General features: G+C 38.6%; 1 protein-coding gene across 2 annotated transcripts in view; it reads left to right on the plus strand.

Moving 5' to 3' along the window:
- Positions 1–25,204, plus strand: part of LOC122664050 (isoleucine--tRNA ligase, chloroplastic/mitochondrial) — a 95,084-nt gene that overhangs the window by 13,394 nt on the left and 56,486 nt on the right. Inside the window, exons 4-14 of one of the 2 annotated variants that reach the window (XM_043859731.1) lie at positions 122–305; positions 464–627; positions 706–807; positions 7,681–7,750; positions 10,141–10,253; positions 10,438–10,506; positions 10,813–10,920; positions 19,992–20,142; positions 22,400–22,634; positions 22,826–23,112; positions 23,604–23,740. In XM_043859731.1, coding sequence (XP_043715666.1) covers positions 122–305; positions 464–627; positions 706–807; positions 7,681–7,750; positions 10,141–10,253; positions 10,438–10,506; positions 10,813–10,920; positions 19,992–20,142; positions 22,400–22,634; positions 22,826–23,112; positions 23,604–23,740 — 1,620 coding nt within the window. The remainder of the gene's footprint in view (positions 1–121; positions 306–463; positions 628–705; positions 808–7,680; positions 7,751–10,140; positions 10,254–10,437; positions 10,507–10,812; positions 10,921–19,991; positions 20,143–22,399; positions 22,635–22,825; positions 23,113–23,603; positions 23,741–25,204) is intronic. The other variant, XM_043859732.1, reaches the window with a different exon arrangement.

Raw genomic sequence — 25,204 nt, forward strand, 5'->3', positions numbered from 1 at the left:
TTGATCATTCTCTTTATTCACCATAAAAAAGTGGTGTTGTGGGGGGGGGGGGGGGAAGAGGTTCTTCTCTTTCAATATTAAAGTAGCATCCTTTAACTGATTGAATGTTCTTTATGACCAGATTTTGTCGCAGAGAACTCATATAAATGGTGGAAAAAGGACAGGTTTTAGAAAGAGCTCTTTGAATAAAGTCTTCCCTATCTTGAATGCCATGCATTATTCTACTTTTTTGGGTGAAGACTGTGCTACCATTTCAAAGAGAAGATATAGTGGACTAATCATTGCAGCAAGGAAGGCATCAGAAGGTCTAGTTTTGTACCATTTTCCAGTTTGCATAGCATCATTCCATAAAAGTTTCTTCATATGTTTGTACTGCCTTGGGTCTATATTCTTCCTAAGAGGCATTCATAATCTGTTTTCAAGAAACAAGAAGTTTCTTCTATGATTGGTTAGCATGTTTCAGCTGCTTCAGGTACGAAGCAAGAAAATGGAAAGTATAAGGACACTGTTGATCTGCCCAAGACAAAATTTGATCTAAGGGCAAATGCTGTTGTTAGGGAGCCTCAAATTCAGAAGCTATGGGATGATAATCAGGTCTTCAAGAGAGTTGTCGATAGGAATAATGGGGTGGGTTCATAGCTTACCTCGTGTTCCTTTCGTAAATTTTGCATGAATTTAACTGATGACTTCGAATTACTTTGGCAGGGAAGCTTCATCATTCATGATGGTCCACCATATGCCAATGGAATTCTACATTGTGGCCATGCTTTAAATAAGATTCTGAAAGATATTATCAATCGGTATAAGGTCTTGTTGTTTCTTAACTCACATTTTAAATTTCGAATTTATAGTGTTTTCAACATTTAGCTTATGCAGTAATGAGTATTAGTTCCAGTAGCCTCTACTTCCACATGCATTTTAGGTACAGAAATACAATACTTGTGTACATATATGCATAAAAGATAATGCCTGGATGCATGTATGTACATGGAGTCATGCATACATATGTATATACATGTGTACATTAATGAATAAATCTACATGTGCGTAAATAACTCATGTGTCAAATAAAGCTGTATCCCTAATACTAAGGTTGTGTAGAATATCCAGTTCTGCTTTTCATCTTTATTTTGGCCATGTCTTCTTTAATGATGTGCTTATGTCTTTTCTAATTATCTTATGCAAGCCTTTTGGCTATTCCGATGTCTTTTAGAGACTTCCTATTGTGTCTTGTAAGTCATTGATGCAGTCACCTACCTCCATTTTACCTGACATGACCATCTCAATTGTCTTTATTTCATCTTGTCACCTGTTCGTGCTATTGTACATTCCTGAATGCATTCATTTGTAATCCTATAGTTTCTAAGTGCATGTATAATTGTCAAGGCGTCACCTAGATGCCCAGGCACTTTTGGCCACACAGGCTTGTGGTTGCCTAATTGTTTCATTGTGTTTTTTGTACAAACTTTTGGTACACCGTACACCAAGTACATGGAATCACATGCATGTAATATGAATAAAAAAAAAACTTATGGAAATAGAAGAAGAGAAGAGGCTGAGAAGAAATCCTTAACAGCAACAGAATAGAAGAAGAGGAGAAGGAGAAGAAACCCTTACAACTGTGATCCAACTGGCAGCGACCCAACCGATAAGTCCTTTTTCCCCTCTTTTTTCTTATTCTTATTCCTCCTCTTCTTCTCTGTTTCTCTCTGCCTTTTTTTTTTTCCAGTCTTCTTCTCCGGTTTTGTTCTCTTTTTTTCTTCTTATTTTCTTCTTCTTCGGTTCTAAGGATGGTGTTCAATTCAATGAGTCTCTTTGCTATCGTCACTGTTGTGGCTCGATTGAAGATAGGGAACTGTTTGGGTGGGGGGGGTATTGAGGTTTTAGAAGTTGCTGAGAGTTTTTAACTGGGTGATGGTGTTTGATGCTCTGACCCACTGACTGAGACATCCATGTTCTATTAAGCTTCTGATTGAGTCTGTGAGTGAAAAGGGTTTTTTTTATGGAATGTATCGATGGTATCGATGGTATCGGTATGTATTGAGATGTATCGAGCTGCATCGGCCGAAACACATTGATATGTATTAATGCACCCATGAACCCATTTATCAATCGTATTGTATTGGCCGATACAATTCGATATACTATTTTTAATGTACCTATGGTTTATCTATGTAAAGTAGAATTAAAGTTGTGATTATTTTATGGATAAACATAGCTTTTCGATGCAGGGAAGAGAATAAGCATTGCTACTGACTTGTTGATATTTCCATTGAACTTTAGAAATTATTGAGTAGTATGGTTCGAGAACTCTGTTTCGGACCTGGTTTTAGTTAAGGCCAAACACCAAGTTGGACCGAGATCTCGGCGAGTTGGTGCACTTTTTTTTTTTGAACTCGTTTGGTGGTTTCAGTAGTTTCTTGACCTAGTTTGGTCATAGGAGTTTGACTTTGGACCCTAGGTTGGTAGGCTATGATGTACTAATAGGCCCTATTCTACACATAACTTAGTAATAGAAAGCAATCAAAGCATACAATTAATGTAAAACAACTTAAATAAATCGGACTCCATCAAGTCATAGATCGGCTAAAGCTGTGTAACATATATTAAATTGACACCTGACCACCAAGATTTGAACATATTTTTTGGAGAAAGAGAGATTTAGGGAAAAGTTTACCTTGGAATGTTCAAATCTTTTTCAAAGTTCTTTGGATTTGTTGTAGATCTTGCAAGTTCGATGTTTGCCGAAGTATCTCCGCTCAATCTGGCGATTTTCGGTCGAAAAATGGGGTCAAAACCAAGTTTTTTGGAGGTTCTCTGCCGAAACCAGCAAGACGACCGAGAGCAGTCGAGATTTTGATTGGTCTGAGTCGAGTTGAAGGCCATTTTATTTCTGGGTTTTGTTTAGTCTCAGTCGAACCGTTCAAGATCTCGGCTGAGACAATGCACTATTCTCATTTTGTAACTGGTCTCGTCTCGGTTTGCAAAAAACTGAGATATTTCCGAGATCTTGCCGAGATCTCGGCGAGACCTCGTTTCATGATGAGTAGTTTTTTGGGAAGTTTAGTCAACATATATACTATTGCCAGCATGTTTCTTTTTCTATTCTAAACATTTCTTAAAGTGCACCTGTAATTGTGCAAAACATAAAGACCAATCTTCGAAATTTTGGTGAAATTACGGAATATTATGAAGTAGCCGTCGAGTTAAAAGGGATGCAATATTAGGCGAAACTTTTGCCGAAACTTTTTATTGAAATGACCGAAACAATGTATAGTTTTGGTCATTTCAGTGAAACAATACGTACTCCTTATCCGAAAGCCAGATTTCAACAAAATTTCAACTCATTTTGTTGGATATTTCTAGCATTTCACCTGAAAGCTGCAAAATTGCTTGGGAACCACAATTTTTTTCACCAAAAACATTTGATTTGCTGCTGAATCAAGGCTTGCCGGTTTGGTTGTCGATTGCGGAGTACTTTTTCCCTTGTACACTAAAAAAGGAACTGATTGGGTCACGAATGGCTACAGAAGTTGGTGTATGTGCAGTTGTGCACTATAACATTAGGCTAAAGAGGGGGGTTATATACAGATGGGCTTGGAGAAGTACACTGACTCAATTGAGCTCACCAATAATTTCTAGGAGGATTCAGAAGAGGAAAATCCCTCTACAAGTGGATGAAGGAGTGAGGTGCCTGATGTAGACAAGTTCTTGGGCCGCAAGTACAGTCGCAAGAACTCAAAGGGTCTGGCTCAAGAATCAAGATTCACCATAAGTGGACCAGAACCACGGGCCATCGGGCCAACCAGCCTTGGTGCCAACCCTTGCAGGTTGGGTGTATCTGGCTCACTCAAAGGCAGATCATGGGGGACAGCTGGCTGAAGATTCTTGTTATCTTTTTGTTTATTTACATTCTAATTTAGTTCAGCCTTTGTTTACTTAGCTAAGACTTTAGTTTTCTTAGTGTGCAAGTCTCAAAATTCCCTTGTAAGGGGCTTATAGTACTATCCTTTTCAATACTTTCTATTTTTTTTTTTTTTTTTTGTATTTCAGCAAGTCTATATAATTGTATGAGCCATAGAGCTCTCCCCACAATTTTAGATGAATGAAAATTTTGCTTTATGCAAGATAGCTGTGTGAAACACTGAGGTGAGAGACCTTGTGGGTGAGATGCCTAGGATAGAGTGAGAAGCTTGATCCAATCTATCTTATCTTTCTAGCCAATCGTTACCTTACTCTACTTGCATATTGTGAATTTTGTCTCCTACGTGACTGAGTTCAACTGAAAGTAATTATTGGTGCTGAAACCTCCTGTGGATCCATCAAAGAATGTCATTTTGGATGCTGTGATCTAGGTTGATTGGAGAATGTCCCAAAACAAGCCTACGGTTCTGTGTTTCTTCATGGATCCTGCTGCAGCTTCGACTCCACTGTTCTGTACATCTGACCATTTACTTTCTATTTCTGAAACCCACTTTCCCATTTCATGACCTGCTTATAACTCAGCATCAGGCCATTGGATTAATCTGAGATTTGGAGGACCAAACCACCCCATAGGAACCTAAACTCGATGGGAGGGCCCATCAAGTGGCTGTTTGTTGCTTACCTGAGGTTCTCAGAATTTCTGGGTTTCAACCCCAGTTTTATGCTCCGGGATAGGCCTTATTAGGCTGCTGTTTGATTTATTCTTTGGCTGAGGTATTTTAAACCTGTATGGGTTATTGTTAAGGGTTGTTTGGGTTTGTTACCCTATTGTTTATTTACTGTTGGTGGCTGTTTCATATACTGTTGCTGAGACTAAAATTAGTGTCTGATCTGGTTGTATTGAAGATCCTATTCTAGAGTGGAGTTGCTTGTGACTTAGCTCTACAAGTCTACATTAGTGCCCCTGATTTAGATGAGCCTGGAGGTAGATCTAACTCCGTGATGCAGTAGCATTTGTCTGGTTGGACAAGCACGACTGGCTTTGGAATCCCAATCCCAGACAGAACCGGTCCAACCCAGGCTTTTGGTCCAACAATGGTTGGAAGTACTTTAGTTACTTTTTATGTCTTTCATTTGTTTTGGGTAGGATATGTTGGAGATAGATAAGCTTTGGTTACAGGTTATTTTCTTTTTTAGAGTTGGATTAGGAGAGAATTTTACATTCCCACTAGGATTCTTTTGATATTCCTTATTTATACATTGTATTCCAATAATGGGAGTAGAGATTTGAAAATAGAAGGTGTTGGTTGCTCAACGTGAGTGTGTGGATGTATGCTCCCTCTCCCCCTGCAGAGTTTCTTCTCATATTTCCCCTCTCCTCTAACTGGTTCTCCACCATGCCGAGATTGCAGAGCAGATGGATGCTTGTGTCAACATATTTATGTCATGCACTCATGCGGGGGCCAGGTTCACACAGCCATCATAACCGTTTCAATCCCAACCTAGCTTGGGAGATGATGAGGAAGATATCGACTGGCCTGCATCAACCGTCACTAACACACCAACACCATCTGCATTTGCTGGTGCTTGTACTGCTAGTGATGATGATGATGGGGGTGATCAACCTGCAGTTGTAGGTGATATTCAGGATGAAGGATGGAGGAAGAACAACAATACAACATGTAGCAGATTGATGAGCCATACAAGATGTAGGCCATGGTGCACGTGAGGCTACTTGAGAGGTCCACGTTGTAAGTTCATGCAAGAGGAAGAAGATAGATGCAGACATTATGAGGTTGTCTGGTGCTTTTGAAGGCCTGAGTCTTGAGGAGGGTGGTGGATATACTCGGTATGGGAAATGGCGTGCACCCTTCTTTGCCTGAGATACGTGCAGTTCTGGTATGATGGATATGGCCAGTATAGTGATGGCTCTTCATTCCTCCCTTAATCCAGGATCAGTCACAAGATGGGTCATCTTTTGTGGAGAGCCTCTTCTCATACTTGACCCTGTAAACATATATGCCTGCTCCACCAAACAGTTACAGTGGGTCCAAATATGCCCTTTCACAGCCCTATGATCTATATTCTAGGTTAGGTTACCTTGCATATGTTGTTGCTTCCATTTATAGCACTGCTGTGGTGGACTTTGAGAGATTCTTCAGGCAGATTATGACATGTTCCTCATATGTCAGAGTCCAAGCATCAATCTAGTAGTGATTTTGACGTTCCCATAGTATGTGGTATTGAATTAGGCCTAGGGTTGTAAACTTGTATTATTGAATGTCAAATAATTGGCAATTTGTACTTTATTAAGCATCTATGATGACACTTTTTGACAATGGATTGTGGATTCATGTATGATTATAATGTTAAATGGTTTTACTCTTCGATAATTGTGGAATGCTTGCTAATTTTATGGCTTTTCATTCTAATGTGTATTTCAATTGTTTTGATTGAATGTTGTGTTTTCTAAGCCTAAATTATGTGTGGAATAGTTTATATAAATTATAAGGGAAAGGATACAGTGGGCTATGCTATACAGTAGAAACATAGGGTCTGAAGCCAAACTACCACTTTTAGTCCCCCCCCAATAGGCCAATATAATGATTCTTAACCTATATAGTCATGCTTAAATAAAAATCACTGAAGTTGCTCAAATGGACCAAATTGCAACCCCACTTGCCCTTTTGCCAAAACATTTCGGTTTTCGGCAGGGGGTGAAATGGCTTACTTATCAAAATTTCAAACCTTAATATAGACTAGGGGCAATCCATTACTAAAAATGGCGTTGCAACGACGCTACTCCACATAGATTTCTAACCAAATAAAGTACTTGGAGAATATTTCTAAATTGACTTCGCCTCCCACCTTTGCCTAGTTCTAATAGATAACCTTCTGTGACATCACCCTATGCTGGGTTCAGTTGCTCCCCTTGACAATTTAAATTCTTTCCTCAACAACTAAAATTCAGCTTCTAGTTCAATTTGGTCTCTCTTTTAACTTCCAAAGTTTTACCCACATTATATTTAGTTATTTAACTTTGATCCATCTATGATTTGTACTGACACTTTTTCCTGAAAGTGTTGATTAATTTTGCCCCGCTGGATAGTTATCATCAATTCCTCAACATTCTTGATTACCCTTACACAGGGCACCTAATTGTCAACAACTCCCAAGCTATCATCCTTGATGTTCTCAGCATGGCTACTTTATCATGCCTCAATCTAGCAAATCAACTGGGTGAGACGTCTGCTGCTTAAGCGATGTGATCCTCCTGAAGAGATAGGTGTCAAGCATGCTGTTATGCCTTATGGTCCTGAATGCTTCACCATCTGGTCCAATTTAAAACAAAATCCAGTACTGTTCTATTTTGTTTTCCTTGAAGTATATATATATGAGAATAATTGATCTGATTCTGTCCCACCTTCCTATACTTATCGTTTCTCTCTCCACAAAAGAGGCAGGGGGGGGGGGGGGGGCAGAGGTAAAATTTTGTATTAATCCCAAATCCATGCACATTTGCATTTTGTTGTTACAGCCTGTAAACTCTTTAGATGTTGAGATGCTAGAATATGCATGGACAAAATCTCAAAAACAGTAAGCATATCTATTGATTAATTTCTTTAACAAGGTTGAGGTGGAAACTTGTATTTATGTACATGGTTATTTTTTATGTGAGCACATTTTTGTTTGCAAATTCTTTTCATGCTGTCCTCATTCATTATTATTCATCTATGTTTTTTTGAATATTTGCAGCTTCTTCAAAATTATAAGGTCCATTATGTCCCTGGCTGGGATTGCCATGGCCTTCCAATTGAGTTGAAAGGCAAGTATTGCTTGGTTTGCTGGCCTTGTTAGTGTTGGCATCTATTTCTGCATCATATGTTACTTTCTAGCTTGCCAAGATTTTTATTTATATTTTACCCTAAGGGGTTGTCCAGTTGGCAAGGACCAACACCTCACAAATAAGAGGTTATGAGTTCAACTCTCCTCAAGGCCTAACTATAAAAAAAAGATTTATATTTATATTTTGCTTATCATGATGCTGGTTACTTTTTAACTCCAAATATGATAACCTGCTAGATAGAAATGTCCAACTACTACATGAACATCTGTTGTATGCATAGTTGTCAAGGCATCACAGGCGCCGCCTAGGCGTCCAGGCACCTTGGTCGACTTGGGTGCCTTTGTCGCCTAATTGGTGTTGTCTTGGTTTTGGACCCTCTTCAATGCCTTGGGTCGCCTAGACGCCGTGACAACTATGGTTGTATGTATTTAAGTATAGAGTAGATGCTCTGCTAATTTTTATCACCTTCTTAATGACCTTGACCAGTTCTTTTAAAATAGTGGGATATGGGATTGTCAACATCATTATCATATGATGGCATGATCAATTTCCTAGTATATATGGAAAATATTAGACGTAAAATGAGGATATTAATTTGTTGAATATTCCGTGTCAATTTTTCACCACAATGCTTTATAGTCCTCATGATCCTTACGTAGTCTGTACACAATATCTGCCATGTCAGCTTGGATGAGACCCGAATTTTGTGGACAGGTAGACTCGAAGGTAATTTGATCTAATCTTCAACCCGAAAAGTTCTAATAGAAGACAGAACAGCAGGATCACAGACACAGTAAACAGAACCAAAATAGGGAAAATTTCTGTAGCTTGTGTCAAACAAATCAGAATGGGTTAAAATTACAGTTGATGGGTCTGTTCTGCTGACAGAATTACCTGCAGAATCTGATGTGATTCTGACAATAGAATAGTGGTTTTCTGAATGAGTCCTACTGCTATTGAAGTACTGAAATCCAAGGTTCAAACAGTGGTACATTCCTAGGAAGAAGAGACAGCTTGCAGCAGCTAACTTTAAAGCTCCATAGGGCCAGCCTTCAACCCAGCTTTCAAGCCCAGCTGTTTAAGTCATTTATGTTTTAAGTTTTAGGCCCAATTAATGGGCCGCCCTTTACCATGTCTTACGTAGGAGGTTTAAGTAGGATCTTTACTATTTTGTTTCTACTTTTAATTATTGCTGTTATAACCACATAATAGTTCTATTTTTGTAATAGACTAATAGTGGCTACTTTATTTAATAAGAAACAAAGGCTGAAGAAAAACCATTTAATATTACACAATGTTAAAATGTTACGAGTACAAGCTGTCAAGTACAAGTGAACAACAAAGGATAAAACACCTCTACGAAACCGTTCCTCCAACTCTATGTCAGTATCACTTAGAGTCCGACAAGGCTCAAAACCTTTGGGGAAAAAGGGTATACATTTAAGTTTGAATCTTATACAAATCATGCTCAAATGCGGCAAATCGTCGCCGTAGACTTGTATTAGTCCCTAACACTTTGTTCCACCAAGAAATATAGGTGATTTGGCCAAAAATACCGAATCATTTATATTTTTGTCCAAGTTTTTCCCCTCTAACAAGCAATACCACTGGAAACTCATGAAACAGTGCTTTTATATGCAAAACCGAGTCAAAACCTTGCATTTCTACTGAGTCACACCCAGTTTTGTTTTGACCTTTGTTGAAACCGAAATATTTTGCGAAACCTCAGTGGTTTTGACCAAGATTTCGACTTATGTTCTTGACTACTGTCCTTGTGATTCTTAAATGTGCATGCTAACTTAACAAACTTACCCTTGATTTTATAAGGTAGGGATTGTTTTCATTAGCCCACTACCCAAACAGGTTGGATCTTAAAATCATCCTACATCAAGCCCTTAAACTTCATCAATGGTTGGTTCTTATTTGATAACTATCTCCTTTTTAAATGTTTTCTCATACTTGTTTTGCCAAAATATTTCCCCTCTCTTGTATTATATTTAGGTGTTGATGCTAGCGATTTTATCCCTGCTTTTTCTTATATCATCAGTTAGCATTGTAGGTAGAGTCTACATTTAAATTTTGGTTACTGTACTGGTCTTATCAATCAAAAGTTTCCCCTTGAAGTTTCTCCTTTAATCAATCAACTTGCACTATTTCTCTCTGAAACTACTTACTGAATCTAATTGTGCAAATTTTCACGTTCAATTAAGGAAATTACGATTTGGAGGCCTGAGGGGGCTGAAAGAATAATATCGAAAACATTTTGACCTGAACTGGAATGAGGAGAGATTATAGTCTTTGTCCAATACTATTTCTTTTATTCTTTACATTCTCCACATAGGTAATTTAGTGACTCTGTTGAGTTTCAGTTCTACAGTCAATGGATCAAGATGCCAGAAGGGAGCTCACACCATTGAAGTTGAGAGCTAAGGCTGCCAAATTTGCAAAAGACACTGTTAAAACTCAGATGAAATCATTCAAGGTGTTTTTTATTTTTATCTTTAGATTTTTCTTTTTATTGCTGGTTTTATATCTCCAGTTTTAAATTTTAATGTACACACATTGAAATATAGGTGAATAATGCAAATATTCTGCTACAAATAAATGTGTTCATTTATTGAGGGGAAGGGTTGAATGCTAAGTTTTCCTTCTTTGAATTCTTGCAGCGCTTTGGGATTTGGGGTGACTGGAATAATCCTTATTTAACTCTTAATCCAGAATATGAAGCTGCTCAGGTGGGTTTTACTACTTGTTTCTCTTTTTCCTATTTTGGATGCTTGAAATCAGTGTCTTCAAATGATGTTGAAGATAGTTGTTTTATGTGAGTGTTAGTGATTTTTGTTCAACAATGCATCTAATGATCCCTATCAACTTTTGAGACTACTCTTGGTGTACTGGATTGTCATGCCATACCTGAACAAGAAATCTTAGATGGTTGCAGAAAGTCCAATTTGCATTATATTAAAGGACTTGTATGGCTTCCTGTTTCATCAGCAGGGTTACTAAAACTTTTTTACTCTTGCATCTTTTTGTACTGCTAGATTGAAGTGTTCGGTCAAATGGTTATACAAGGATATATTTATAGAGGCCGTAAGCCAGTCCATTGGAGTCCGTCATCACGCACTGCTCTAGCAGAGGCTGAGTTAGAGGTAAGAAAGTTAATGATTGTTTAAATTTCTATCACCAAACCAAATCCAGAAATATATGTTATATCAAATGTGATACTGTGAAGTTGGTAAGAAAACTCTTTGATGCAGTTACGAAGAAGAAAAGGAGACTTTAACCACATATGTTCTTTCCTATGGAGTATAGGAGTCTGTCTGGTCAGTCTGGCCATGGGTTAGTTTAGGAGTTACTTTGATTTTTGATTATTAGTTGGTGTCCTAGAAATTACTGGAATTATCTTAGTACTTTTCCTGTTTGATTTTTATGATAGTTTTCATAGAGTCCTAGTTGGAATAGGATCCCTTCGAGCTGGGTGACAGGTCCGTTTAGTTAAGTTTGATTTTGTTTTGAGTCTTTGTGTTGGGTAAGGTATTAGTCACTCCAATTCAGTGTTGCTATCCAGAATCAAGTTTATAAATTTTTTTTTTTCATTCAGAGCGATTTTGAAAGCATTACCTTTCCATGGATTTGGTTGAATCTGATTTATATTGAAGGAGTTATGTACTAGGAAAACCTTATTAGGTGTGCGCGAATGCTGTCAAAATCGCTTTGAACTTTCCAACAAATCCACGATTGCTTAAATCAAATTTATATTGAGGGAGTTATGTTTCGGTCAAACTTAATTTGGTGGGCGCTAAGCCGTTAATGTTTTCAAAATCGTTCTGAATGAAAATATTTTTTTAGACATTAAAACAAATGAATATTTTACCGCACTTTTGGTTTTTAACAATATTTTACCATATTAAGATTTATGGAATATATAGATTTGAGAAAACCCCTAGCATTAGAAGTTCAAAATTGCACCTGTCGTTGAAAATCCAGTTTTTGTTCTTGAATTGGGGGATTGACTTTTTATCCTTTTTGGAATTTGATTTTTTTAACTATTTTTATTGGATTCAAATAAGGGGGTATGGATAATATCTTAAGTAAATATAAAAAAATTTACTTAAATGATATTATGCATAAATAAGTGTCTGTCCTGGTTTCGAGCCAGGCTTCTTCAAGTTTCGATGGGCATGAGTGTCGAAACTTGTGAAATTACCAACATCTTGGTCAAAACAGGTTGAAACTTGTCAAGTTAAGGGATTTTTTAAAGTCGCACCTTATCTCGTCTCAGTTTTTTGCGAAATGTAGTTTCAACTGAGATTTAGAACCATGACTATAAGACAGAAAATGCAAGTAAAACAAGTAAATTATGCACCATGAATAAATAAACATAATATTGAATAATTATTTATGAAATAGTACAAAGTACATGTAACATAAACACCCAAGTTCCAAGAATATAATACTATCTGCAAATACATGAGTACAAACTACAAAGTGGACCCCTTAGGCCATCCTAATGGCTAATACCACGAACTATGACATGGAGGATCAAGCCCACACATGGGCCGATGGTGCACATGCATTTTCTCTAAATTTTTTGTTGTTGTGGTGATGTGGTAAGAATCAAAGCAAAATGGTGTCTGATATTTCTGAGCTCCATCTAGTTGATTTTAACCCGAATTTTTTCACATTTTTGAAACTAGAAAAATAAAATATATATAGCAACAACTCATCATTATCCCAACTAAATGGGGTCCGCTACATGGATCCTTGTCCTCTTATCAGCTCTATTCGAGGTCATACTTGATACAAGGCCTAAGCTATGTATGTCTTTCCTCACCACTTCTCCTAGGATCATTTTTTTGTCTACCCCTGGCTCTTTTAGTTCCTTCAATTTGAATCAAATCACTCCTCTGTATTGCATAGTTGTCATGGTGTCGCCATATCGACGCCATGGCGTCATATCGCTGGAGAAGTGGGCATATCGACTACCGATATGGATGATGGAAGAATATCGACCGATATGGCCTCCATGTCGTCGCCATGGACACCATACCATGACATATGGCCATATCGGGCGACATGGTTGTTTTAAATTATAAAACTTAATTTTTTAACAATAATTTTTTTAACCATTTTTTATTTTAATGCTTTTTCCTTAACATAAAAAAAAACTAAAAAACATCAAACAGAAATCACTAATACACGATTGACTAATAATACACAATCACATATTCCCATAAGCAAATTTTTTTTTATTTAGATGGGTTGTTTATTAGCTTTATTCACTCAATATAAATTACGTTCTTGTAATTGTTTTTTTTTGTTTTGTTACTTTTGTAGTCACTTTCATATGAATTATATCTCAACTCTCATGATTTTTCAACTTTATTATCAGCAAGACTATTGTTATCAATTATTTGATAATCCATGATTTCATATACACTAATGGATATTACACTTTCATGAATTAAACCATAGTAGACTAGTAGTACGCTTTAATGTTAATTTTTGATGTTATAGGGTATATATTATAGCATACTAAATGACATTTAAAATAGAGAAAATAAAAAATAAAACATGGTCGATATGATCGCCATGGCAACGCCATGGCGGGCGACATGTCGATATATCGACATGACACCCCTCCACCGACTTGGATCGCAGTGATGATGTGACAACTATGCTGTATTGGAGCATTCAAGGGGCTCTGTTGAATATGACCATGCCACCTCAAACGACCTTCTCGTAGCTTATCATATATCAGAGCTACTCTAAATCAGCTCTAATATGACCATACATTACTTTATCTTTCCTAGTTTTGCCACACATCTATCTCAACATCCTCATCTCTGCTACACTGAGTTTATCAACATGAAGATTCTTAACTGCCCAACATTGCGCACCATACATCATAGCTAGTCGTATGACTGTCTTAAAAAATTTTCCTTTTAAGTTTTAGTGGAATACGTCAATTACACAACACTTCTGTCGCACCTCTCCACTTCATCTATTCTATTTTAATTCTCTTTGAAACATCATCCTCTATATCACCTTCTTTATTTATGGTTGAGCCCAGATACCTTAAATAATCACTATGTGGAATTTTCATCTCATCAATTTTCACCTCCCCATTATCCGTCGTAGTGTAACTAAAGTTACACACCATATACTCTGTCTTTGCTCTACTTATCTTAAAGCCTTTTGATTCCAAGGTTGATCTCCATAACTTCAACTTAGCATTAATCCCTGATTTTTTCTCATCCACCAAAACATTATCATCAGTAAAAGTCATACACCAAGGAACCTCATCTTGAATGTCTCTAGTTTAATCATCCATGATCAGCGCAAACAAATAAAGAGCTAAAGCAGATCCTTTATGTAACCCAATTGTAATTGGGAATTCACTACCTTGACCCCCCACAATTCTTACATTAGTCACTACATCATCATACATGTCCTTAATTATGTCCACATTTATTTGAAACGATTCTCTTCTCTAGTACTTGCCAAATTAGTTCTCTAGCGACTCTATCATAACTTTCTTTGGTCAATAAAGAACTAAAGATCATATGGAGATTTTTCTTGCAATCTCTAAATTTTTCCACGAGTCTTCTAAGTAAATAAATTGCTTTTGTCGTGGATCTTTCCGGTATAAAACCAAATTGCTTCTCCGTAATATTGGTTTCTTGTCTCAGGTGGGTTTCACTAACCCTCTACCATAATTTCGTAGTATGACTCATTAGTTTTATGCCTTTATAGTTATTGCAGCTCTGAATATCACCTTTATTTTTATAAATCAGAACCATAATACTTCTCCTCTATTTGACATTTTTCTTGTGCTCATAATCTTATTAAACAACTTGGTAAGCCAAGATAAACCACAAATTCGTAAGCTCTTCCACACTTCTATTAGGACCTCATCCGGGACTAAGCAACCGCGCCGACACTTAACACTCTTGTTAGCACTAAATCAGCCTTTCTTCACTCCTTGAGGGACTTAGGAAGGGAGCTAGAATGAACACAAGAGGGTTTTAAAGAATGGAAACTTGATGTGCACTATAAAGCTTTGAGTATAATGCTTGAATGCGTACTTGCTTGGTGCCTTGGCCAAATGAGACCACTTCTATTTATAGGCACCTTAACCAACAATGAATGGTTAGGATCTTTACATGTGCCCTCCATCCAATGGTGGAGAACATTCTAGCATTGAAACCTAGAACTTTCCCACCTCCTTTGTAGAGGGTTCTAGCAATTTGGAGGACTTTAGAAACCTCCCTCTTTCTAGACTGTGTACATTGTTCTCTAGAAGCTTCTCTAGAACCTTCCTTGCTTCCAGAGGTTCTAGAGTATGCCTAGACTCTCTACAAGTATGAAGAGTTCTAGTTAATGGACTTTGTCTTGGCCCGATGTCTAGGTCCATGGGCTTGTAAGCTAGGCCCGTGGGCCTTTGTTGGGTGGGCTGTGCCCCCCCGCCTAAGTTGGCGATGTCCTCATTGCGTCTTCCTCGTGGAACCTTTGTTTAACCCCCTGGAACTGCCACAAAGTGTCTGCTGGCTCCCAACTTGCCTCGCTCTCTTTTTGTCCCTTCCACTTGTCGAAGTACACCCTACTAGTAGGTACGCCTTATCGCCGAATGACTTGGTCTTTGATCACGTACTCAACCTCCTTATCGTAGGAAGTAGTAACACTCATTGGCATTCTCATTGAAGTCCTACGACTTGGGTCTTCCATGTCTCCATGGTAAGGCTTGAGCATGCTTGCATGGAAGACCGGATGTATCTTGAGTTTGGGAGGTAGGCTTACCTCGTAGGACACCTTGCTCACCTTCCTTGTGATCTCAAACGGGCCTTCAAACCGACAACTTGAATTGTTGAGGTAGAAGTTTCACAAGCACCAAATCCCCAACTTCGAAGTTTGTTGGCCGCCTATCCTTCTCAGCCTATTTCTTCATCTTCTTAGTGGCCTTCTATAAGTATGACTTAGCCACATCCACCTTCTCTTTCCACTCCTTGGCAAACTTGAATGCCGAGGGGCTCTTCTTTGTGTAGCCTGTCGTTACTGTGTGTGGCATAAAAGGTTGCTATCCCGTGGCAATCTCGAACGGACTTTGGTTTGTTGCCTTGCTGCTTTGGAAATTGTAAAAGAATTGAGCCACATCAAGTAACTTGGCCCAATCTCGTTTGTTGGCACTCACGAAATGTCTTAGGTACAACTCTTACAAATTGTTGATGCGCTCCGTCTACCCATCAGTTTGTGGATGGAAACTTGTAGAGAAGTGTAGCGTCGACCCCATCAACTTAAATAGCTCTGTCCAAAACCTCCCCGTGAAGTGAGGGTCTCAATGACTCGATTAGTGATGATTGACTGTGGCATGCCCCAACGCTTTATGACATGTTTTAGGAATATCCTTGCTGCCTCTTCGACTGTGCAATCTCTTGGTGCAACCACGAATGTGCCATACTTAGAGAATCTTCCATCAACTTAAATAGCTCCGTCCAAAACCTCCTCGTGAAGTGAGGGTCTCGATGACTCGATCACTGATGATCGACTATGGCATGCCCCAATGCTTTATGACATGCTTTAGGAATATCCTTGCCGCCTCTTCTGCCGTGCAATCTCTTGGTGCAACCACGAATGTGCCGTACTTAGAGAGAATCTGTCTACAACCACCATGATTGACCCATACCCCTCCAACTTGGGTAGGGTATTGATGGAGTCCATGGAGGCACTCTCCCATGGTCTCTTGGGTGTGGGGAGTGACTCCAACAATCCCCTAGGTGGTTTTTGCTCCACCTTGTCTTGTTGGCACACAAGACAAGTTCTCACATAGGCCTCGATGTCATTTCTCATATGAGGCCAATAGTATGCCGTCTCCAACAACGCCCGAGTGCGTCACTGCCTTGGGTGACCATCCCATTTGGTATCATGACACTTGTGAATCAAATTCGTCCTTTCGTTGTTCCACGTAGGAACATATAACCTTCTCTTCTTGGCATAGAGCAAGCCGTCTTGCTCCCCAAGCCTTTGTGTCTTGCCCTCTCGTGTAAGGACAAGCAAGCTCTTAGCCATTGGGTCATATTGTAGGCCTTCTTTGATCAAGTCTATGAGCTCTCCCTATGGTTGGCTAAGAGATACCAACTTCGCCTTCTTGCTTAATGTACCGGCCACCTCGTTGGCCTTACCCGACTTGTACTAAAAAACAAAATCGAACTTTGCCAAGAAGTCTTGCCATCTAGCCTGCTTGGGACTTAATTTCTTATAGATCTGGAAGTAGCTAGTGGCAACATTGTCAGTCTTCACCACGAACCTCGAACCCAATTAGTATTATTGCCATGTCCTTAGGCAATGCACCACCGCGGTCGTCTCCTTCTCATGGATTATGTAGTGCCGCTCCGTGTCATTGAGCTTGTGGCTCTCATATGCGACTGGATGCCTTTCTTGCATTAACATCCCTCCAATTGCAAAGTCGGATGCATCTGTGTGCACCTCAAAGGGCTTGCCATTGTTTGGCAAGGCAAGTATTGGTTCCTTCATGATGGCCTTCTTCAAATCATCAAAGGCGTCTTCAGCTCTTCTTTCATCTCCTCCCATTTAGTGGATGCTCTACCATGGTTCTCAAGGTTTCTCTCGTAGGTCCTTCACCACTCATGTGCTGCACCAACTGACTTAGTTCGAGCCAACTTCATCTTTCTTGTTTCAGAGAGTTTGAACTAGTCAAAATAGTTTTCCAGGCTTGCCAACTAGTCATAAAATACCTGTGGATCATGTCTTCCATTGTATTCCTTCAGTTCGAGCTTGACCTTCTGTGTATCGTCAGAGTTTCGATAGGGTGCACCATTATCAGCATTAAAATAAGTCCGTACGTGTTCTTCAAAAGTCGGTTGAACTGTATGAACCCTTTGTGGACCTCTTCCTAGAAACCTCTGATTGTGATTGTTTGTTATAGAACGTTCCGGATATCTTACTCACCTTCAGACGGTGCATAACTGCCTTGTATAGGGGTTGCCATTCAGTTCTGTATTGCTGTCAACCGATCAACAATGGCTTTTTGATCAGAGGTTAGCTGCTGAAACATCTTCAACACCCTAGCCATAGGATCAGGTGGGTCTGGAGTTCTTGAACTATTCTCTGCCATGCTCAGATACCACTTAATGTAGAAGTGAAATTGAAGAATTAAAATAGTACCAATACAGAATTTTTTTTCAGAGAAACAAAGTTCAGATTAAGGAGAATTGCATAAGACAAAATCCAGAGTTCAGATGTACCTGAAATTCAGGCTGAGTTCTGTTCTTAAGACTGAAGAACACGTGTTGAAAGTTTGAGTTCGATCCAATGTTGGATATGAAAATATGGATCAAGTCTAGTTGCACGAAGAGAGGGGTATGTCAGTATTTCACTAATCAGATTGAAATTCAGATAACTTGAAATAAGATATAATCGATTCTGATTTATGTGACAAATTATCAGCAAAATATTAAACAAATAGAAACAGTAGCTCAAGGCACAATCCTGTAGAAGGTAATAATCTAGAATGCAGGGGCAAAACTGGAACTATCGAATAAATCCAGATTAGCAGGTCTGTTCTAGGTCAAACTAAGGTTGATAGTCTTCCTTGAGATGAACAATTCTTCAAAAGTTGGGGATGATCTGATGGCCAGATTCCCTCAACCGTAATTCATGCAAAAAAAAAAAAAAAAAAAAATGCTTGTATGTGAACTCCTGATTAGAACTTGAGTTGTAGAAAATCAGAAACTTACTTAGTCACTGGGGAAGAAGATGGAAGAAGAAGAATAACATTAAAGAAGAAACACCTGGGCTTCATAACGTAAGGTGGTTGGATGAATCAAACACCAACCAGTCTTGATCAAACACAAGTTTCCTTGTTCAAACACTGGGTTCTTCACCAATGGAGAAGAAGAGCAGCAGCCACAATCCTACTGCCACCATCACACCAGCAGCAGCTACAGGAAAAGGGATTTGCCACTGCTACTGTTACCATCAGCCAGTCAGCCAGTGCAAGGTACCTACCATAGTTGTCATGGCGGTTAGGCGACCCAAGGCGGTGGAAAGGCTAAAAAACCAAGGTGACCAAGGCGCCCAAGTCAACCAAAGCGACTGGACACCTAGGCGTTGCCTAGTCGACGCCTTGACAACTATGACTACCTACCTATCAATCAATCTTGCAGTGCTGTCTGATTGACCTGTCGATTGCTCTTTTGCAGTGCTGTCCGATCGATCTTCTGCAGTCATCCGGCACTGAGCAAGGGAAGGGGAAGGGGAAGGAGATGGTCGTTTATCTTAACCAAGGCGACTTGACTTTGGTTTAAAATATTGCGTCTACATTTTAACAGTTAAGGACAGGTTTTAAATTATACACATTAATCCTGTCCCCAAAACTTGGTATTTAAAACTCCCCCACAGAAATATTTTACATCAAAACCCCCCTTAGGTAGTACATCTGAGTTGTTTAGATGCCCGCCCTGGCATCATGGCACTGTGGTGCCTGGCCACCACTTGGGCTCGCCTTGTCGCCATGACCACTACAACTTATATTTAAAATGTCTTTGCTAACTGAAATCCAGTACCCTAGTATTGGTTATCCAACTCCAAAACCTTTTATAGGACAACTCATCCTCTTAGCTTTTTCATCATCCTACATAGGGTTAAGGACTAGTTTCTATCTCGAGGGTTGCAAATGAAAGGAACAATTGGAGAAAGATAAGAAGCTGCAAAAGGAATATCTCACCCGGAGGATAACAGATGAGTGAGACAACTCCTGCCCCTCTCTACCCAAAATCTGATGAAGATAAGAAGCTGAAAATTCACACTAGTACAAATCTAAACTGAAAATTCATCACCATTTAGCAGTGAAATGCTGGTTATTGTTTGGAAATGCTCAACTCTTTGCCTGTGTGTTTTTCAACTCTTGCGCTCAATTTTTTAAGCTATGACTTTTGACTTGTTTTTGCATATGTCTATTGGTGGTGGTTATTTATATGCACTTTCTAACATATGTGTTCTACTCCTGCCTCTCTCATTTTTAAAGATTCATATGATTGTTATATCTGTATAAAAAGTCTTGAGGATGTCTGTTTGATAATTTTCCTTAATACACACAACCCCCCTAAACTGACTGTATCATTCATTCAATCTCTCTCCATCATGTTCTTAGTTTGGCTTGATTTATTTGTTACTTACACATACAATTGTATGCACTGTGCAGTATCCTGAGGGGCACATTTCGAGAAGTATATACGCTATTTTCAAATTGGCTAGTGCACCTCCCACTTCATATAACTTATTGGAGGAATTTTTTCCACATTTGTGCTTGGCTATATGGACAACAACTCCTTGGACTGTCCCAGCAAATGCTGGTAAGCGTTTCTCTTGTAAATTTTATTTGGTTCTGTTCTAGGAGTACATTATATGTAGTTGTCAAGGTGTTACTTAGGCGTCCAGGAGTCCCTTGCTGGATGCCTTCTTGGGTCGCCTAGGCATCCAGAGCCCCTCCAACACCTTGGATCGGCTAGTTGCCTTGAAAACTATAGGATGATATCAGATTTATGATTTTGTCCTTGAATGTTGTCTCTACATGTTAGTCCATTCTTTATTGTAATATTTAACTGCCCACATTCCTCCAATATATTTTCTACTGATACCACTAAAATAGAGTCCCTGCCTAAGTGACCCCTAGGTATCCAAGCGGGTTCCCAGCACCTAGAGTTGCTTAGCCATCATGATAACTATGCACACAATAATATATGTTTTTTATCATTTCCAATTAGGAAACGAAAGGTCTAAGGATCTATCAGCCTCAGTGTTATTTGAACTCCTCAGACCTCTGTGTAGATGTTTATAAATCTTACTGCACTCCTGCTGCCTTGTATGTCTGTTTATTGTTAATTGGTTATACTGAGCTGCTTGCTTCCCCTTCTACGTGGACTGCTTAGTTCACTGCAAATGCTTTCTCACTGAGTCACTGCTGCACTTAGTTTTGGGGGGCACTTTGTACAAATATGTGCATTTGAATACCCTCCTACCATGTGTTCCTTTTGTCTTGTTACCCCTTAATATGCAGTACCGCCGAGATTGCATCTTGTGTGTAATCTATTGCCCTTATTTTCTAAAAATATTGCGAACCAATGTCAAGGACTCTGTTTTGGGCCTTTGGCAGCATCTTTCCTATTCAAGTCTTCAATGAACATTGCAATATCAAACCCAGTAAGTAATTAGTAATAAGAAACAATAAACTATACTACTAGTAACGTATTAAACAAATTTTCATTGACATGTCACTCTTACCAACATGTAATTAGCAAAAAGCTTCTAAGAAGTCAAGAACATCATGTAAGATGATCCAAATCTAGCTATTTATGCAATTTCTTCAATTTCGGTTCAATTAATGAGCCAAAATAACTGACAAATCCATAAGTGTGTAATTTTTAAAATTCCCCAACAATATATAAAAATTGAAAGTATTGGGAGCAATTGAACATTCACAGTTCATTGAAGAACTATCAAAGGCAATTTATTACAAATTTATAGATCATTTGAAAGTAAAGAACCCACAAATTTACATTAATTATACTATTATTAAAGGGAAAATGCATTACACGGTCCAGTTTTCCCCTGATGGTTCGCCTAATTCTGCCGCATGGCGGGATGATGTGCCAATTTTCTGACTCAAATTCATTCAAATAACTACCGGTGTATTGGCATGCATTTCCGTGTGTGTCCATGCACGCCTATGGTATTCCAACGGTCCGACCACTACTGTGCACTCTCCCATGGTCCTGGATTTCTCAAAGCTCTATTTCACCATTTGGCCAACTCTGTTGGGGCTGAAATTTGACATGTGGGCAAAGGACCTTGCAGTCTACATGTCCACAAAATTTGTTCTGCATCCGACATGCTACATGGTAGATTCACTAGGACCACCAAGATAAGCTTCCCTTGGTGGTCCGACTAGGAAGCATTTGCCCTTTTTAAATTCCTGAAATTGAAAAAAAAAATCAATAATTATCAATTTCATCCAAGTCATGGATCCATGCAAGAGTGACAACATATACAGATTTCAACTGATTTTCATGTGTATTTTCACCTTTTCCCCTAGATTTTTTTTTTTTTGATTTCCCGAAATTAGAAAAAAAAATTTAAAATACAAAATTTCTCTAAAAACTTATTATTACATGTATCATAGATCTCTTCTTTCAAAACAACATATAAATTATTCACACAAGAATCATGCATTAATAGCATTAAAATCGAATTTTCCCCACTTCCTATTTTTGGTTATTGTGAAAAAAAAAGAATAATTCATAGTTCTTTCAGTGTTATTTGTTTCGTTTAGCTCAGTTTTGAGTTTTTTTTTTTCTTTCTTTTTTATCCTTTTTGCAGTTCTGTAAAACTTGCTCAATGTTCAGTTGATATATAGGGTTTTCTTACAAAATTTAAGATATTAAAATCATGCTATTAATCTATTGTTTCCAAATTTGCTTTGGCTAAAATTATTGATTTGAATGTTCCATGATATTTTCTCCTGTTTGGCACATATGGCAAATCTAATCCTTTCATGAATAAAAGGTTCCTTTTAATATTGAGTATGCAATAATATTCTTTCCTGTTGCTCAGCTGTGGCGGTGAATGCTAAGCTTCATTATGCTGTGGTCGAAGTATTACCAATGAGCGATGCTTCTGAATCACTGGGAAGTGGAAAACGGAAGCTTGGTAATGTTCTGAATGGACAATGGACCAGGAATCTATTCCTCATTGTGGCGTCAGATCTTGTGCCGGCATTAGAATCAAAATGGGGTGTGAAGCTTGCAGTCAAGAAAACTCTATCTGGTTCTGATCTTGAAAATTGCAGGTTGGAACTGAAAATAGAAAGATGATGTTCTTACTGGATCCTTGGAATACAATTACAGCTCTTTCATTTTGGTTTAAGCTTTTTATCTTTTAAGTTTCTAGAATAAAAACTGCATCGTTGTCATTATGGTGATCTATTAGATGAACCTGCAGTATTGTCTCTGATACTGTTGCTTCTGAACATGGAGTCAGGTATCTGCATCCAATAGATAAACAGGAATGTCCCGTTGTAATTGGGGGAGACTATATAACAACTGAGTCTGGAACTGGACTGGTCCACACAGCCCCTGGTCATGGTCAGGAGGATTACGTAACTGGCCTGAAGTATGGACTGCCTATACTTTCTCCAGTAGATGATGAAGGGAGGTTTACTGAAGAAGCTCGTCAATTTAGTGGATTAGATGTCCTCAGTGATGGTACTGATGCCGTGGTAAAATACTTGGATGAACAGTTGTTGATTATTATGGAAGAACCTTACAGTAAGTTTAATACTCTTCTAATAGATGTTCGAAAGATCATGCAAGGTTTTAACTATCCTACTGTATTTGCTGATATTAACCTAAACGTATCGTATCTTTAAGGTACCGATACAACACCTAAAAAAAATTGGTATAAGTATGAAATCTCGTCCTTTGTACATAATCAATTGAATGCACTTGTCTTTTCGTATTTTGTTCTCCTTTTTGTACATAATTTATTTTACATATTACTTATATATAGTGTTTTGTGCTTCAAAACTGTATGTTGCATATATCCTAAGCATTTCCATACTTTTCTTGACCATTTCCATATGTATCTTATCTTGCATCTCTCTCTGATACGATACAATGCATCTCTTAAAATCACCCTTCCGATACGATACCCGATACCAATACTTTAAACCTTGAGATCATGCGAATTTCGTTTCTTTTTCCGTCATGAAGTTAGCATTTGGTTGTAAAATCTTCCATTTCCGTGTTTTCTGATGTAGAGCACAAGTACCCATATGACTGGAGAACAAAAAAGCCGACAATATTTAGAACAACAGAGCAATGGTTTGCTTCAGTTGAAGGGTTTCGACAGGCTGCTATGGATGCAATCGGACAAGTCAAATGGATACCGGCACAGGTGTTTATGAAGTCTTTAACCTTTTGCACAATATTTTTACCTACTTTTTTTGAACAGATATATTTCTACCTGCCTTCTAGCAGAATCTGTTTCATAATAACAGTGGTCTTTGTCTGTGCATTATATGGTTAGTTTATATATTAATTTATTTTCTTTTGATTAGTAATGTTCATTTACATGTTTTGTAAAATACCAGCATTTGAACATGTTGAGCCATATTTTGTGGTGTCTATGGTATTACTCTATTCCGTAAACTTTCAAAGATGGCTGTAATACAGCAGGCACAAATATTATAATTTTCATTGGTTCAATAAACTAATTGGTTCCCTTAAACAATATTAAATGTCTGTACTTCAGGTTCTTCTTTTTTCTTCCAAGCACTAGGGGCAACGTTAAACTGTCCTCATTAACTGCCAAGTATTTGTCATCCACCAATCTGATGTGAGACCACCTGATTCCTATTCCTGGTTTTTACCAAGTGTGCATTTTGTGATTGAAGGTTGAGGAGACTGTTCCACACTTGTTGATCCGTTGTGACTTTTACTCAAAGGTGTGGCATGATAGCTTATTCACATTTGATATGAGCTTTGGTCAATCCAAAGGAGGTGAGCTAACTGGCCATATGGTAATTAATGCTCTCAAAGGAAGGTGGAAGAGAGTGGAAATTGATTAATGCCGGTGTCTTTTGGCCTTATCGAGTGAAGGGAAACCCTGTATGTTTGATAGCGGCCAGCTGGAGAGAGGAGGGAGAAAGACCCCAGGATACAACGATATTCCTGTTCCTTGGGGTGTCATTACAAGAAGTAACATGTTGAAGGAAATGGAGTCCCAAATCTGATGAAGAGGCCGTGAGTTGGGGGTCCATTTCCTAATATTACGCTCCATCCAAATATGATTGATGGTAGCACAAAAAGCTAGCTTACCAACTGTGTCACAAATAGAAGAGCCAGCAAAAGTCATGTCTATCCAAATCCACTCCCTTGAGAAATTGAGAATTCTCCGCTTATGGGACCAACATTTAGCAAGGATATCCTTCCAGATGGACAAAGAGAGTGGGCAAGCAAAGAAGAGATGGTCCACATTTTCCATGACATTTCAGCAAAGGCAGCACAAAGGAGAGATTGGGATTTGACAGAGGCAAAGAAAGGACTACGTTGGGAGGCAGTTTGAGAAGACACGCTAGACAGTGAAGCTATAGCGAGGGATGCGGAGCTTGAACCGGACAAGCTTCCTCCAAGGGGATAAAGAACCTCTGGGCCGAATAAGCTTCCAGGCATCTTTAGAACTAAACAAGCAGGAGATGGAAGGGGCCCAAGTAACACAATCACCCCTCCTTGAGGGTCTACTAGGAATGGAAGGCAAAGTGTCCCAAACTTCATTAAGCAATGGGTGGAGAGAGGGGGGGAGGATTCCAATTGTTATTGGTGATAATGTTCGCGACTAAAGATTGTCTGCTCAGACCCT

Source organism: Telopea speciosissima, chromosome 6 (assembly GCF_018873765.1).
Source record: "Telopea speciosissima isolate NSW1024214 ecotype Mountain lineage chromosome 6, Tspe_v1, whole genome shotgun sequence".
Lineage (NCBI taxonomy): Eukaryota > Viridiplantae > Streptophyta > Magnoliopsida > Proteales > Proteaceae > Telopea > Telopea speciosissima.